Below are 17,070 nucleotides of genomic sequence, written 5' to 3' on the forward strand. Positions count from 1 at the left end.
GAGAGCATATGATATAGTGTAATAACCTAGCCAGGAAAGGATTCTTCACTGAACTGAAATTTAAAGGTAAAAAAGAACTTACAAGGGAGAGAGAATATGGAAGAGTGCATTCCAGGCCAAGGGAAGAGCAGGCAAAATGCACTCCGATAGGTGACAGAAACATAAACTGAAGAAGCTGAAAGGTCAAATCAGCTATAAAGGAGAGCAAAGGAACTGCCGTGTGAGAGAAAGAAAGTGGTGATTAGACCGACCTAGGAAAGAAATGAGCGTAGGTTAAGAAGGCAGTTGTCAGAATGGAGAGAAACAGATTCAACAGACTATGTAAGGGAAAGTAATATTTATGGATAACTTATGAGTTTCTAGACTTTTGTAATAGAACAGACAGATCTTAAGTTCTTTTTGAAACATTTTGAGTTTGAAGTGCTTTTTGGTCATCCCAGTGAGGATATCAATCAGGCAACTGAGTACAGCAATTGTAAGTTCAAGAGTAGTCTGAAATGGAGATGTAAAATATGACATATTTAGGTACAGGTAGTAATTGAAGATATGATCTTGAGATCAACAAGGAAGAGAACAGAGTGAAAGAAGAGGGCTTAAACTCGATTCTTGAGGAGCTCACAATACGTGCAGAACAGGAAGATGATGAATCTGCAAAGGACAAAAATCCAGATATCTAGGAGGAGGATCAAGACAGTGTTGCAGCATGAATGCCAGGGAAGAAAGAGTGTTTCAAGAAAGAGCAAGTGTTCAACCAAGTCAAATGCTGCTAAGAGGTAAAATGAGGACCAGAATTTTGTGACAGCAAGGCAAAAATAAATGGATAGAGGCAAAAACTGTTTTCGGTAATATCAAATACCATGGAGGAAACATGGGATCAATAAACAGTATGATATATTTTCAATGGGAGAAATTCGAGACTGTTTAAAAAGCTAAGGGATCATTTTTATCTCCAAGAGATATGGTCAGAAGGAAACCAGTGTGTGTTGAGAACATTCAGGGAAACCATTCAGGAATTTATGAAAAAATTCATAAATCATCTTTCTGAAGGCAGTAGAGAGGTGCTAAGACAAAAGAAGTGGAAGAGCTAACACTCCAGAGAGAAGAGAATCTCACAGAGTCACAGAGGTGAGCCATCTGCTGCAGCTGCTTTGCCCTGGGTACATTTGCTGATTCTAGATGTGGGCAAGAGGCTGAGATTCTAGGCTTTGCACCAAAAGAGGAACCACTGCCAAGGGACAGAGAAAGCAACAGCTGTTTCTGGCAAACACAAGCTAGTTCTAAATGTGAAAGGTTAAAAAAAACATTTAAAAGAAAACACAGACTAGTATCTTCGTGACCTTACGATTTCTTCAACAGGACTCAGAAAGTACTGGCCATAAAGGAAAAATATTGATAAATAGGACTACATTAGAATTTTACATTTCTGTTCAACAGAAGAACCCATTAAGAAAGTAAAAAGGCAAGCTACAGATATGTGTAGTATACATAATATTTAATAAAGGAATTATAAAGAACATCTAAGCCAACAAAAAAAAGAGAAAGACTTGAGCAGGCACCTGTCAAAAGAGGTTAGTGAAACAGCCAATAAAAATATAAAAAGATACTCAACTTCATCAATCACCAAAGAAATAAAAAAGCACAATGCAGTATTAACAAACACCCATAAAAATGGCTAAAATGCAAGTGACAATACAAAGTTTGATAAGGATGTAGATAACTAGAACTCTCATTTGCTGCTGATGGAAGTATACATCTGTACACTTAAAATCCCTCCTAGTTACACACCCAATAGAAATGGGCACATATATCCAAAGGACATGTACAAGAATGTTCACTGAAGCATTATTTATAACAGTAAAAGCCTGAAACAACCCAATTATGTCCATTAACAGTAGAATGGATAAACACATGTAAATTGTGTTAAAATCACATAATCACTATAACAAACTAAACAAACATGGACAAATCTAAAAATGTTGAGTGAAAGAAGACAGACACATAAAAATGTACATGATACATGACTCCATTCATATAAAGTTCAAAGACAGTCAAAACTAATCTATGGGGCTAGAAGCCAAAATAACAGTGGTTATCACTGATGGGAAGTTGTAGTAATCAGTAGCCTGGGATTGTGGTAATGTTCTACTATCAGAACTAGGTACCCCTGCTATGACACTCTGTGAGAATTCACTGAATTAACCACAAAAGATCTTTATATGTATATTATATTTCAATAAAAAAAATTACATTAAAAAATTATATCAATTTAGTGGAGAGGAAGGAGTTAAAAATACTAAGGACAGGATGAGGCATGTTAGCAGATTATAACTGCAAATGTGACAGTGTCCTTTCATACTTTGGGGGCAACTATAATGCACGTGGACCTTGTCTTGACTATCACTTGGCCTCCCAGGAAGGACGGTGAAGGATCTTTCAAAGAATCTGACTGCTCCTCCTATGTGCAGGCTTAATTCCTAGTCAAATGCCCCCATTACCTAAGTGGTATAATCAAAAAAGAACATGTAAGTGAAAGAAACCCAAGGTCATAATCAAGGTATCAAGCTGGAGAAAGGTATAAGACGACTGAGCCCAGGGTAGGGAAAACTCTCTGAGTAACACCTGACTTCTCCAAGCATGCCACACTACACTACACAGGGAGGCCAAAAATATTGGATTCTCCCTTTATGGAGGGAACCAGAAACACGGCTAATTATTCAAGGCAATTCTCCTAAAAAGCATCCTTATTTTCTAACCAAGGGACATCAATTTAAGGCCCAAGAGAGATGTGGATTGGAGATCAACCAACTTTGATAAGTACTGAGTATCATATGTCAGTGAAAGGCTCTACCTTGGGTATGTATATACAGAGGGAAGAAGATTTTGAGCAGAATCAGATCCACGCCATGCTCAAAACAATTAACTGATCAGCAACCTGATGCAATTTCTAGATGAATCCAGAAAGAGACCAGTTAATCTTCTAGGTAGGATGACAAGAGAAAGCTTCCAGGAATAAGTATATTTAAATTAGAATTCGAAGGATAGAGAGAATTTTAAGGGCAAGGTGGGGCATAAAAAGAGTAGATATTCTAACCTAAAATCACAGTCCATCTCTTTCTGTATCACCTTATCCTTTCTTTACACCTTTACCCTTTCTTCATAGCACTTCTTGTCTTGCTCCTCGACTGCAATGTAAACTCCTCAGGGCACAACTCTGTCTTGCTGCTGAAGTCCTAGCACCAAGAAATGGCCAATACATGGTAGGCTCTCAATAAATACCTGCTTGGGAGGAAAAAAGACTAAATAATTAAGAGCTTCTGATTTCCAGGCATTGGAAGTTGTGCATGCTTGCTTTTATTTTGCTGTTAATCTGTATCACATTGAGACCAATGACAGATGATGATTTGCATGTGAGGAAATTGGGATTACTCCTTGAGAGGTGGCATTATCCAGTATGAAACCTAACCAAAATGCTGCTCTACTGGAAATATACAGATACTACTAAGAGCAAATAAAACAAAAGAAGTATTTAGAGATTCCAGGCAAAGGCAAATGATGTTAAGCAAAACCAGAGACTGGAAAGCACATAAGGAATGCACATTTAGAGAGCATCTACTAGGTCACAGGCACTGTGTTAGATGCTTTTATATAATTAATTAATGAGGCTGAGAAAGGTTAGGTAACCTGACTAAGACAGTAAACTGGCATAGTCAGGATTAAAATCCAGCTCTATCTAATTCCAGAACAAGTGATCTTTCTGGTATATGTAGCAAAGACATGTACAAGAAGAAGCTGAAAAGGTTAAACTAAGATCAGGGCCCCAAAAAACTTCTATTTTGTGAATGGGGACTAATGAAGGTTTTTCTTTTTTTGACAGTACCATCACAAAAAGTCTCATCCAATAATCTATACAAGAAAGACTTAAGAAGAAATGTTAGAATTAAATTGAGAGAAATGGGTGGTGAACAGGGAATACCTCTTAACACTGTATAAAAAAAATAGCATTAGAGGTAAGCAAAGAGAAGACAGACTGCCCCCAAAGTCTGGATAAAGGTACCCAGAAGCAACTGTGATACCAACACAGAAGAGAAAAGTAAAGAGAAGGGCTCACTGGTAGACAGAGAAGACAAGCTACCAAAGAGACAGTTCACCAGCACACTTTATAATAGCAAAGGGCACAGCCGTTTTATCCACGAATGTATTCAGTATCTATCAGCGTTTCTTTTCATACACAGTAGGTGATCAATGAACTCTTGTGAAAGGAAGAAAAGTCAGAGAAAGAGATAGGAACTGCAGAGAGGTCAAGTGTTGAATGAAGATTTTAATAATACATGATAACATCTAACAATAGTTGATGACTGAAACAACTGAAATGTATGAGAATTTCACTAGAATGAAAAGAGAGAAAAAGAGGACAGAGTATAGAACTCTGGAAAATGCCAGGCATTCCTGGTAATGACAAAAACAATTAAGGAGAGACAGGAGAAAGTATCAAGAAGTCAAGAGGAGAAAGGTCGTTGGTGACCCTCTGTAGAGGAGGTTTAGGAGACTGGAAGAGGTAAGATGCGCGAAAAAAGCTAAGCAGCAGGCGGCTGGTGAGGAAGTGCGGGTAGAAAACGTACGGAACACATTTAAAAACTCTTCTTCAAGTTTTTTTTTCTTGAAGAAAAGCAAGAAAATAGGAAGAAAAAAACTAAAGGAGACGGCATGACTGAGGTAATGTGCTCTAAAGATGTTTGAGGGTCAAAGTGTCCCAAAGGTAGCAGGATGAGAGAAACAAAGGGCACACATGGGTTGAATAAGATCAGAGGAGAAACACCTCTTCAATTGAAGAGGGTTGGAGAAGGAAAAAAAAAAGTGAGAGAAAAACACTAAGGCAGAGATGGATATAGTCATTTCCATTCTTAAAAGAGAGGAAAACAGAAGGAATACGTCTCAAAAATTCTAAGTCATTCCCAGCAATGGAACACCAACAGAACCACCATAGGTTCCGCTGGGGTGTGCCGCCCTGTGGCCTGACAGACAACGCACTCCTAGGGATAGGAGTCTGGACTGACCTATCCCTGCATCTGGCTCAGCTTAGCCTTGCATAAACACCAGCACACAGAGGGTTGCAGTAACTGCTACTGAAAGGGAGTGTGAGCAGGTAAATAGGACCAGAGGTGACTGACTAGCTCATATAAGTTGATATTTCTCCTCTAGGAGGAACAGCGGCAGCAAGGACCACTAGGGTCAAGAATCCACACTGAGTCATGCCTAGGATCTTCCAGGGAGCTACCCTGAGAAGAGTCCTATCACTGTAATCACTACTCCAAGAGAACTGTACCATACACTGGCGTCTTCCCAGGCAGGATGACGATAATGAGCTGCAGCCCTGAGTAGGTGTTCTTGAGATGCCGGAACATGGGCTCCACACTGTCGGCCCCCTGCGCATATTTGCAGAAGCAAGGCTGGCCCTGGATGGGCATCCCTGCATCCTTGGAAATCTTCCGCAGCTGGTCCGTGAAGTTCCTGCAGCATAACCATGGTCACAACAAGAGGCAGTAAGTCCCACTGGAATACTTCTAACCAAACGCCTCCATCTTAGGTCCCCAGCACTACGACAAGCACTAACAGACTCTAAGAGGAATGAGACATCATCACATCTAGTGTAAAAACCATATTTATTGTTGGGTAGAACAAGGTAGGACTTGCTAAGTGTTCAATGGTATAAACAGAGAGCTGGGGGGGCCCAGAAAAACCACCTGTGGAAATTCTCGAAGTCTCCCACCTTGGCCCACTCAAGCAGCTGGTTCCTGTGTTCTGAGTCTACAGCAAAAGGAAGATGTCCAAGAGGAAGGCCTCTTGGCTCAAATTAAAACAAATGAGCTTCCAACAGTGATCAGAGCACAGGAGATGCTCAGAAAAAATGTGCTCCCTCCTCCCCTATGGGTTCTTTGAAGCCTAGGAGCAAATAATTAAACAAGCTTCTTTCTTTTGGTTTTAGAGCTTTACCCTAAGAAAGGAAGACAAAGTAGGAAAAGAGGGTACACATGCAATAGATTAAAAAAAAAAAATCAAGCTACATAAATAAGACAGACTGAAAGGAGCAGCGAGAAATTCAATTTGTGAAAAACCTGTATTTAGGTTAAAAGCAACAACGTACAAACAGAGAATAAAAGCAATTGTTTAAGGGATGTTATTATATAGCATACAAATATCAATAAAATGGGTTTAAAAACCTATGCAGTGAGAAAATAATTTTTTTCAATCAGTTAAAAAAAAAATCCATGAGATTAATACAGTACAATACGGTTATGTAAAATTTTAAACCACTTATATAGGTATATAACATATATAAATTAGATAGAAAGGTTACAGTAATTCAAGAAAGTGACTGCATCAGAAAGCAGAAATGGGACTAGAACGGAGGATATAAAGGACTGTCAAATTTATCTGAAATATTTTATTTACTTTTTAGAAAGGATAAAACAAACATGACAATACTCTGGACGATAGACACATGGATGTTTTCCATATTACTCTATTTTTTTAAAGTTTTTCAAATAACATTAAAATTAAAAAAATATTATTTAAAAATAAAAATATTATTTCATGTAACTAAGTGCCAGGGCTCTGAAGGACTAAGAGTGTTTCTTCCACTTCTCTGCTGTGCATACAACGACAGCATAGCTATTAAAAAAGCCAATGTGTTAACTAGCTCCCATTAATAAGTGGGTCTCTACTTCAAGGAAAGTGGTATTCCCTATCTTCTATTACCAGATCACACTTGGGATATTATGTCCAGTGCTGGGGGCCTCAAAGTGTTGAGAGAACTCTAATGGGGAATGTCTTAAAATCTTGCCCTAAAAGTGACACAGCTGAGGTAACAGGGCCTCTTTAGCCAGAAGAAAAATTCTGAGGGTTGACCCTAAGACTCCCTTATCCATCCCCAATTACCAACTGCTCTACCTCCATGGCCATCTTCATCTCTTCCCTTTATGTCTTGGAAATGATGGCTTTTCCTGTGCTCTGGATCCCATTCCTTCATACACATGTAGGAACTTTGTTCTATTTCCTTTCTCGTTTTTCTGCATTCTATTTTCAGCCTCTGTCACTACATACATTTTCCATACACAATCTCACCCACTGCCATAGCTCCCAAATCTTAAATCTTTAGCCCAGGACCAAACAAGCAACTAGCCCAGGTATACAAGTCACATATTACCCCCTGCATCCAGAGATCACTGCAAGAAGGTTGTTGTCTGATGAATCGAAACTACTTCCAAATCAAAGATTCTAGGTTTATCAGTTTCCGTGCCCCAAAATATCCAAACAACGAATCGATTCTCAAAAGAACAGGACGGGGGAAGACACGAGAGTGAGAAACACGCCCAGAACAGAACCACCACCAAGGTGACACAGAGGCAGAGCTGAGCGCCTTTCTGACACTGGTTAGGAAATCAGCCCTCCCAAGCCCGGCCAACGCTAAGAGCAGGCCTCAATGGGGCCAAAATCCCGAGAACTCAGGAGAGTCGAGAAGAGATACTCATTTAAGAGAACTAAAATTGTGATGGAGGTGGCTGTGCACCTGTGAGGGGAGACAGAGGGCCAGTCTCCACATTCATCAGGGACTGCTGTGACCAGTTCTTATGAGAAGCCCAAGATCAGGTGAACCCACCAGGGCACACATCTCTACTGACTCTCATCACCGCCCAAAGTGGTCAGCTCCACTGATTCTTTCTCAGCTCCAGAATGCACTGACCTTACTCCAGATCCAGAGAAAACAAAGAGCCAACACTTCAAAGGACAGCAGGAACTGAACTGCATACTTCTAATGGGTAAATTTTGTGGTATTTGAAAAATAAGACTGCAGGGGGAGAGTCAGTGATCTCTTCACTTATTCACTCACTCATTCAAGACCATTGTTCCCCTAACCGATTCCCTTAAGCCGCCTGGCTATATCACTTTCTCTGTTGCTGTCATCTACTCTCAGCTACCCAGCCACAGGTGGCTCAGAGGCCCCTATACCTCATGTTCACCTAACTCAGGCCACGTGGCCCCAACTGAACAAATTCTGTCCATAGGAAAGGACAGCTCAGAGTACCAGCTAAACTTTTATTTCTAATTAGGAATATAAGCTCTGAAACGTCAGATCTGATTTGCCCCCAATTTGACACTTTCTTGATAATGCAAACCTTGCACAAGTTACTTAACCTCTTTGAGCCTCAGTCTCCTGAAAATGGAAATACCACCACTACTCACTGTAAAGATGAAATAAGAGAACACAAAATTAGGTACACTGCCAGCATAAATATTATAGCCATCACTACTACTATTTACTACCCATGTTAAATATTTTTTGTAACAATAAAACAATTCAGGTCTCCTTTAGGTGATTCATGTCCTAAAATGATCATCTCTGACACAGATATGGCTCCTTACCAAGACTCCTGACCACAGAGGAACAGAAAAGAAGCAGGGAGAAGTTTAAGCCAGATAGCACAGGGGGCAGAGTCAAAAGTCAGGAAAAACAGACTACAGAGCAAATCTTGGCCCCTCAGGAGTAGAGGAACTTAGGCAGCTCCAGGGTCCTTCCCACCTTCCCACCCATACACTCAGCCTCCTTACTTGAGCACTTCTTCTCGACACTGTTTTTGGGGTGCGAAGCAGGCGATGGCCCAGACTTTGATCTCAATGCCATTGTAGAACTGTTTCCCCCGCATGTCCCAGACACCCTGATTGGGTGTGGCAATGGCCCGGTTCTGGGGATAGGCAGAGGGGGCGCCCAGGTGAGCCTCAATGAAGCCAGATGGGTAGGGGAGCAAAAGCCACTGGCTATAACAACCCAACCTCCCCCCATAAGCCCCAGAGACGTTGTCTGGCCCTGACCCTGCTCACCCGGCCGCCGTACTGCAAGATGGGCGCCGGCAGCACTCGTCCCGTCACCTCCGTCATGTCATCCTTCACCTTGATCCCAAATTCCTGGATGTAGGGATCCAGGTTGTAGCTGGCATTCTTCATCTGAAAGACAAAAGAAGGGTATCTCAGGAGAGCAGTAGCTTGGCAATCCTGCTCACCCTCCGGGTCCCAAGCAGAAAGCCCTGAAGAGCAGCTGAGGCTGGTAAGGAATACCCCTAGAAAGGGGGAGAAAGTGGAAGATGAGGTAAGTGGAAGCAGATAACACAGGGAAGTAAAACAGGAGAAAAAAAAGAGATAGGAAGCAAAGCAGCTACAGGGTCAAGAAGCAAGAGCAGTCCCAGGTAACCAATCCAGACTTGTTTTCCTAAGAGTCCTGCCAAGTCAGAAAAGCATCTACTTGCTACCAGGGACTTCCATGACTGAGCAACCAAGCATACGTTTCTCTGCATCCTCACTGACCAGGCGGCTAATCTCCTCTTGTCTGTCTGGGGCCGATCTAGCTGTAGCCTTTATCATGGTTGAAGTCTGGTTGTCAGTCAGCTTCTTAATGCAGCGCTGCCCAGCCACAATGTTACAGACCTAAGGAAACGAGAAGAACAGGTAGCGCTGGCTTGAGTAGAGTCTACCCTGTATCCAGAGCCCCAGAGAAAGGCCCTGGCTGCCAGTCCTGGAAATGAACTACAAAATCTCTTGTTCACAGACAGGTAAGTTAGAAAACATTCATGTGCATTACAAAAGTCTATATAGCCACATTGTGATTAAGGGCTTAGGATCCAGAGCCAGATCTGGGTTCAGGGCTCATATGTTAAATACAGAGAACAGTAACAATTGTTTGGAGACTAAATAAAATAAAGCACTTAAAGAATCAAGTACAGTTCTGAACATAGTAAACACTCAGTGGTGGTGGTTTAGTCACTAATTCGTGTACGACTTTTGCAAGCCCATGGACTGTAGCCTGCCAGGTTCCTCTATAAATGGGATTCTCCAGGCAAGAATACTGAAGTGGGTTGCCATCCCCAAACACTTAGTGAGTTGCAGCATAAATTATTATTTACCAAAGGACCCAACCTAGAACTTCTTTGAATACTAAGAAAACTCAATATACACAAACTGGATTCTTAGATAGTAGGCAGCCTGTCCAATGGTAGCAGGCAGCAGGTTGTTCCATCCCGCAACACACCAGGAGAACTAGACCTGGTTAGTTCTAAAGCCCCAGTATACAGATGATCACTGAGCCCTTGGACTACAGAAATCACTGTCTCTGTTGACTGACAGTGTCCTCTGCTGGTATGAGGAACATCTTACCACATGGTTCCTCTGTACTGGGCCTAAGAGAACACAATGGAGACCAGAACAGACTTTCTAGTGATATATAAGATTTTCATTCTATTGCTTCCTAAACGTATACAATATTCAGGAAGCCGTGAACAGGAAGTCTTTTGGCAGAGGAGAGAGAAACAACAGGTTTGGAAAACTTGAGTTTGAAGTCCAGCTTTGCCAATTCTAGATGACGTTACCTTGGGCAGGACTCTTAACCACTCTAAGACTCTGCTTCTTTAATTTTAGTCACAGGAAAAACACTAGCTGTGTCTTGAAGCTGTTGTGAGGACTGAGATGAAATGAAATGTAAAACTTGCTTCCACAGGGCCAACACTCTAAGTACTGATTCTCTGCCTAATTTCCAGAGTTCATGGTAACAAGGGTAAGGAAAACCAGGACAAGATCACCTACCCTTAAACTCTGTATTTCAAAGAATACACATTAGTCAATTTACTTAATGAAAACCCTGAATTGTTAAAATTTGTGAGGTTGCTCTCTTGAAGGCAATTTAAAGGTGCAGATAATTTCAATTACAGAATCAACACTAGGCAAAAAAAGCAGAGATGTGGAGAAACTGGATCCCTTGTGCATTGCTGGTGGGAATGTAAAATGGTACACCTGTGTGGAAAACAGTATGGTGAGTCCTCAAAAAACTAAACACAGAATTACCATATGATCCAGTAATTCCACTTCTGGGTATGTACTCAAAAGAAACAAAAGCAGGGACTAGAACAAATATTTGTACATCTATCTTCACAGCAGCATTATTCATAATAGCTAGAAGGTGAAAGCAACCCAAGTATCCATCAATAAATGAATGGATAAACAAAATGTGTTATATACATACATGGAAATATTATTCAACCTTAAAAAGGGAGTTGTGACATACGCTACAACATAGATGAACTTTGAAGACATTATGCTAAATGAAATTGACCAGTTTAAAAAGGCCATACATTAAAAAAAAATAAAAAGGCCATATATTATATAATTTCATTTTTATGAGGTGTCCAGGATAGATAAATCCATAGAGACAGAAGCAGATTAGAGATTAGTAGGGGCTAGTGTAGAGGATAGAAGGAATGGTAAGTGACTATTAAGGGGTGTGGTCTTGCTTTGGGGGATGATGAAAATGCTTTAGAATCACACAATGATAATGGTTATGCAACTCTGTGAATACACTAAAAAGCACTGAATTGCACATTTTAAGAGGGCAAACTTTATGGGATGTGAATTATGTCTCAATAAAGCTATTCTGAAAAAAATATATCACCTACAATAGCCTATATGATTTGACCCTGTACCTCTCTCCAAAATCATCTCCTACTTTTCTCCTCATTAACTACATGCCAGTCACTATGTCCTTCCGTCTCTCTCAAGAATATCCAAGCTCTCTGCTGCCTACCTACTTGCTATTAAACTCATGCCTGAAAGGTTCTTCCTTCAGGTTGTTAAAAGATTGGTTCTATCTCATAATTTGGAACTCAGCTCAAATGTCTCCTAAAAGAAGCCTTCCCTGACCACAGAAACTAAAGTGAACCTCCAAACCCCTCCACTTTATGACCACTCCCTTAACCTTATGGCACTTACCACCATCTGAAACTATCTTATTTGTCTATTTCCCCCTTCTAGATTTTAAGCTCCAGGACAGCAAGGACCCTGCCTCTCTTGTTGCCTTCCTGGCACCTAAGAGTATATGACTTTAGTAGGAGGCGCATTAAATATTTGTTAAGTGAACAAGCAACAGTAAAAAATCAAAATATGTCATTATATAAGTTGTTCACCGTGGAAATTATTGTTTAAACAGAAATCATGTCAATTTGCTAACAGATCTCAGCTTGCAACAGATATTACCTAAAGCCTATCTACTTAGCTGGAACTGCCCCTAAAGACTTCTGCTTATATCTCAGAGAACATGCTGTCCTCATCTCATTTTCTATGCATCAGCAGCTATTAACCATGTCAGAGTTCTTGGGTTTGGGGATCTCTTCTTTCTCCCTTTAGCCTAATTTCCTCTGGTTAGTTCTGAAATCCCAAAAGCTCACAGAAGGCTTAGGTCCCAGATACCTGACTCCCACTGCTAGAACAGAATAAGAGAGTAATCTAGGTTAGTGCTTCTTCAACATAAACGTTCATATTTGACAGAATCTTTGGATTCTGTAAAAAGAGATACTAATAAAGCAAATCTAGGTGGAACCTGAGATTCTGCAGTTCAAACAAGCTTTCAGGTAATAACTATGTTCTTGGTCTGCTGACCACACTTTGAGCAGCACTGGACTAGACAATGAAGCAGTCAGAGGCAGGTTCTCAGCAGACCTTCTGGCTGCCAACAGGGAAGCCCTAAACACTACGGCTAGTGTATAACAAACCAAATACAGACTAGTGGTTCTTCATTTGCATGCTATGACTTAAAGAGCATTACTATTCTTTCTTTAATTGCAGAATTTCAAAGGTTGGCTGAAGCATAAAAATATGACAAATCTTGGTTAAAACTTTTTCAAAAGGAACACATTGATGACTAGGGAAATAGGATTCCCATCACCTCCAATATCTGTAAAATAAAGTACATTTGTATCTTTAGGTTATTTACGATTCCCAGCTCCAGACAGGGAAAGAGAAATTAAGAGGACATGAGTGTATCTTAGAGTGTTCATTATCTTTATTGTAGTGATGGCGTCATGAATGCATATGTCAAAACGCATCAAATGGTACACTTAAAATGTGCAGTTTATTGTATGTCAACTATAAATAAAGTCATACAAAAATGAAATAAATAAATAAATAAAGGATATGCATGTAGGTATCTGAAATCTCTGTCCTGAATGAACTAATTACTTATTAAACAGTAAATATATACAGCTTCGCCTCTGCCTGGCGGTCCTGAAAAACCATGACAGCAGGACGGAGGATAAGTAAAGAATTCAGCAGTTAAGAACGATGACTGCGTTTCACAGAATGTCCTCTAAGAACATCACTTTTCCAAGCCTTAAAATGATGAGACTATAAATGGAAGAGCAGACCTCTGACGACCTCTGTGCAGGTACAGTGCTTGTTTCCCAGCCCGGCCATTACTTGGCAGCCTCACCTCTAGGGGCAGGTAGGTATGCTTTTGTTCCTGGCCAACTTGCAGGCAAGGCAGGTGGGGATACTTGAGCTGCAGGTTATATTTCTGCTTGAAATACTGGGCCACTGTGCACTCCACAGTCTGTCCACTCTCCAGCTGCAGAGGAAAGCTGTTTGGGGGAAGGGAAAGAGGTGTCATAGTCCAGCACTCAGTAACACCTTTCTAGACCTATAACCATGCACAGGGCCAGATTTGACTTCATTCCTTTCCAGCCTCTGTGAGCACTCCTGCCACTCATGGTAAAGCAGAGGCAACACAGGGCCCCAAGAGTGAAGCCAAAGATTTGAAAAACAAGTTACACAATGGTCAGATCATATCTGATTCATCTGTTATCTCTAATGTTGAGCATGAAGTCTGACACACGGTAGTCACTCATGGTCCAGCAGTCTGAAGTGAAGATTTTAGACGAAATCAGTGACAACTTTCCCCAAGGTCTAACCCAGGATCTCAGCTTTCTTTTTCAGGAGTAAGTTCAGAGAGATTCTAGCATTTATAGAACTGAGAAAGAAGCCAGGGAAAGACACTTGCTCTACAGGAAAAGTCCAAGAAGGAAAGGTAGAGACCAAGAAGGTAAAATGGTAGGGAGAGTCTCTATCAATGGATCTGGGAATGTTAGGGGAGGAATTTCAAATTCCTACAGTTTATCTTCAAAAACAGAGCTCATCCTCAGGGCCAGGTGGGGGATGGAGCGTGTGAACGGAGTATGTTGAAATATCGGCCCCCTTCCACCAGTGGTATGGCTAGGCAGCCCCATCAACTTACGTCTGATGGCTGGCAGGGCGGCGGGTAACATTACAGACGCGGTATTTCCTCTTCATCTGTCCACAGTGGGTCACTTCCACCTTCAGGCCTGGGATACACACACTGCTTGTCAGAGTTGGAAAAGGTTGCTCATGTGCCCAGGCTTGGCCTCTTGCCTGAATACATCCCAAGGGGATTTCCTTTTAGAACTAAAGAGAAAGGAGCGCTGACCCCCTCCCCGCCGGGCTGGTCCTCACCCTTGATCTCCTTGGTGAAGCGCACGCGCTGCGAGTCCGTGAGGGCTTTGGGCTGCTCGTCGATGTTCCTGATGTCGAGCACCTCACACATGAACTCAATCACGGGCTGAGCCTTGTAGAAGGCAGTGGCGGAGACTGCGGGGACAGGGGAGGTACAGCTCAACTCAGACTCTGTCCTCCAGAACAAAGGGAGGCACTGCTCTTTGCACCCTCATTCTCATAGGGTACAGGGATGGGGGAGGGCTCCCAGGGCTGCAGGGATTAGACTAGGAGTGTGGTTACAGAGCTGGGAGGGATGAGGCTGGGAGTGTGGTCATGGACGCAGGGTGCCCCTGGCTCCATAGCTCTCCCCACTCACCGTCAATGTTGAGCATCATCTTCCACATGGCAGGGCGCACAGACTGGTGAAAGCCGAACCAGACCTCGCGCCCACCCCCCAGCGGGTGGTAGTAGCCCTCAGGCGGTGAGAAGAAGGAGCGGCCCACAGGGGTGTACCTGGCAGGGACAGGCAGAGAACTGGTCCCTCGGGCACAGGCCCCCACCCTGTGAGGCATCCTGGGCACGGAGGAGCCCTGGCCTGGAAGGCAGGACACCGGGGCTTTAATTCCAGCTCTCATCGTTTACTAGCTGTGTGACTGACCTTGTACAAGACTCTACCCTTTTTCTGCCCTGCAGAGACAGATGGGGTGAGGTCCAAAAATAACTAAAAGGGACAGGGCCAAAGCTTTGTACCACCTAAATGTATATGCACACTTGCCTGGCATACAGTAGGGTTTCAAAGAATTTTTTATTTGAAAGGCATAATGTGGGACCTTAAAATATATGCTCATTTCCCTCCTCCTCCCATACACTTCTGCCACCACTAGTAGCCCAGATATTAACTACCCCAAGTACCTCATGGATGCCAGATGCCTCATGGCTACATCCAGGGCTTGCACAGACTCCAGGGGAACAGGGATCTGGCCACTGACCAAGGCTTCATGCAGCATGCGCCAGCTCACAATGGCCAGCCACTTGATGGAGACCTTGAAGATTCGATCCTTCCCTTCCCCAGGGATTGTCACCTCAAAGTCAACCTTCAGGAAAGAGAGAGGAGTGAAAGATTTCCAATGCTTTCCCACAATTCAATGTTCCTTGCCCTGACCCTACTGTCCCTAACCCCTAAGATTTGCCAAGAATCTGCTTCTTAGGCTGATAAGGACTCACAATGAAGACTTCTGAGTAACTCCAGCCCCTAAGTCTCCAGCCACCTTGGCTCACTGTCTCTCTCTGTCCCTCTCAACCACACTTAGTAGGAAGTCCTTTGGGTCTGTTTTAAGTCTAATCTTAAGTCTGTTTGGGACACGGACAGACATACAGTAGGCTAAATAAACATAAGCACCTACCCATCCCTCAACCTAAAACACACTTTCTCAGCACAAACAATGAAAGGGATCTCTGGACACCAGACTCCAAATAGGCTTACGTGACCTCTGTCCCTCCCTAGACCCTTGACACAGATCCAGCATGACTCCCAACCATACCCGTTCATTGCCAATGGGCAGTGCTGTGACAGTGTAAATGTTCTTCTTTCCATCATACACGGGCTTGCGATCACCAAAGATCTGAGGCTTGAAATGCTGGACCATGTATTCCACCACTTCCCTGTGGAGAATGGGAAAGGCCAGAGGAAGCTGAAAGACTACTACTTCTAGCTCCTGGAAGTAATTTAAACTCCAGGCAATGTCCCATCTACCTACCAGCTACTAATTCTGTCCTACCAGCTACTAATCTCTATAACAGCACTTCTCAAGCTTCGTATGAATCACCTGGAGATGTAAAATGCAGATTCTGATTCAGTAGATTTAGAGCTAAGTCTGATACTCTACATGTCTAACATGCTGTCAGGTGGTATTTTTGGTCCTCGGATCCTCCAAAGGACCCAAAAGAGTGATTGTGAGCGCCTCCTGAAGAGAGGAGGAGGCTGAGGGGAAAGGAGCTTAATCTCAGGGTCTATCCAGAATCAGGAACAAAAATCCAGGCTGCTCCAATCCCCAAGATGATAATCAAAAAAGGTAAAGGAAGAAGCCTGAATTGGAATAGGAATATCAAGCGTGGAAGAAGAACCTCATCTCTTCCACCTCTCTGAAGGCTTTAGTTCTACCATCCTGTTTTCTCTCCATTATTATCTCTTTCTTGATTTCACTTCCTGTCCTCTGCTATTTAGATTCCAGAGTATCCATCTATCCTTCAAAATCCCAACCCATCTGACCTCTTCACTTTCAAAATCAAACATCTTGAATACTACTGGATAAAAAGACTGAAAATATACATTGGAATCCAACTGTAAACACATGCTTTCAACGTCAATTAGGCCTCAGTGCTGCCCAGCAATCTTTTTAACTCTGATCACTTCCATCCTCATAGATTGTGTCAAACCTTCTCCACTACCCCTGTAACAACAGAACCCATTCCTACCTCAGCTCAAAAAGCATCTTTAAAAATTTTGAAAAGAGTACAGTGTAGAAGGCAAAGCCACCCTCAAGTTTCCAGACATATAAACAAACATATTTATATATACAACCTTTTCCTTTTTCTTTCCTCTCACACTTGAAATATCCCTTCTGTGTATAAATTTTTTTAAGTATCTGAAAATATGTTCAACATCACTCATTACAGAAATACAATTTAAAATCAGACCAAGAAATAATTCTCTGCTTACCAGAATGCCAATGATTTAAAAAAATCCAA

At 42.1% G+C, this 17,070-nt stretch overlaps 1 protein-coding gene across 2 annotated transcripts in view; it reads right to left on the bottom strand.

Annotated features, from left to right (window-relative positions):
* The window catches only part of LOC136154298 (protein argonaute-1), a 30,603-nt gene that overhangs the window by 6,864 nt on the left and 6,669 nt on the right, over window positions 1-17,070 (bottom strand). Inside the window, exons 3-12 of one of the 2 annotated variants that reach the window (XM_065916607.1) lie at window positions 15,864-15,984; window positions 15,235-15,416; window positions 14,699-14,835; window positions 14,341-14,475; window positions 14,105-14,192; window positions 13,304-13,451; window positions 9,358-9,477; window positions 8,869-9,000; window positions 8,608-8,741; window positions 5,324-5,508 (exon numbers count right to left, since the gene is read on the bottom strand). In XM_065916607.1, coding sequence (XP_065772679.1) covers window positions 5,324-5,508; window positions 8,608-8,741; window positions 8,869-9,000; window positions 9,358-9,477; window positions 13,304-13,451; window positions 14,105-14,192; window positions 14,341-14,475; window positions 14,699-14,835; window positions 15,235-15,416; window positions 15,864-15,984 — 1,382 coding nt within the window. The remainder of the gene's footprint in view (window positions 1-5,323; window positions 5,509-8,607; window positions 8,742-8,868; window positions 9,001-9,357; window positions 9,478-13,303; window positions 13,452-14,104; window positions 14,193-14,340; window positions 14,476-14,698; window positions 14,836-15,234; window positions 15,417-15,863; window positions 15,985-17,070) is intronic. The other variant, XM_065916614.1, reaches the window with a different exon arrangement.

This window comes from Muntiacus reevesi, chromosome 1 (assembly GCF_963930625.1).
Source record: "Muntiacus reevesi chromosome 1, mMunRee1.1, whole genome shotgun sequence".
Classification (NCBI taxonomy): domain Eukaryota; kingdom Metazoa; phylum Chordata; class Mammalia; order Artiodactyla; family Cervidae; genus Muntiacus; species Muntiacus reevesi.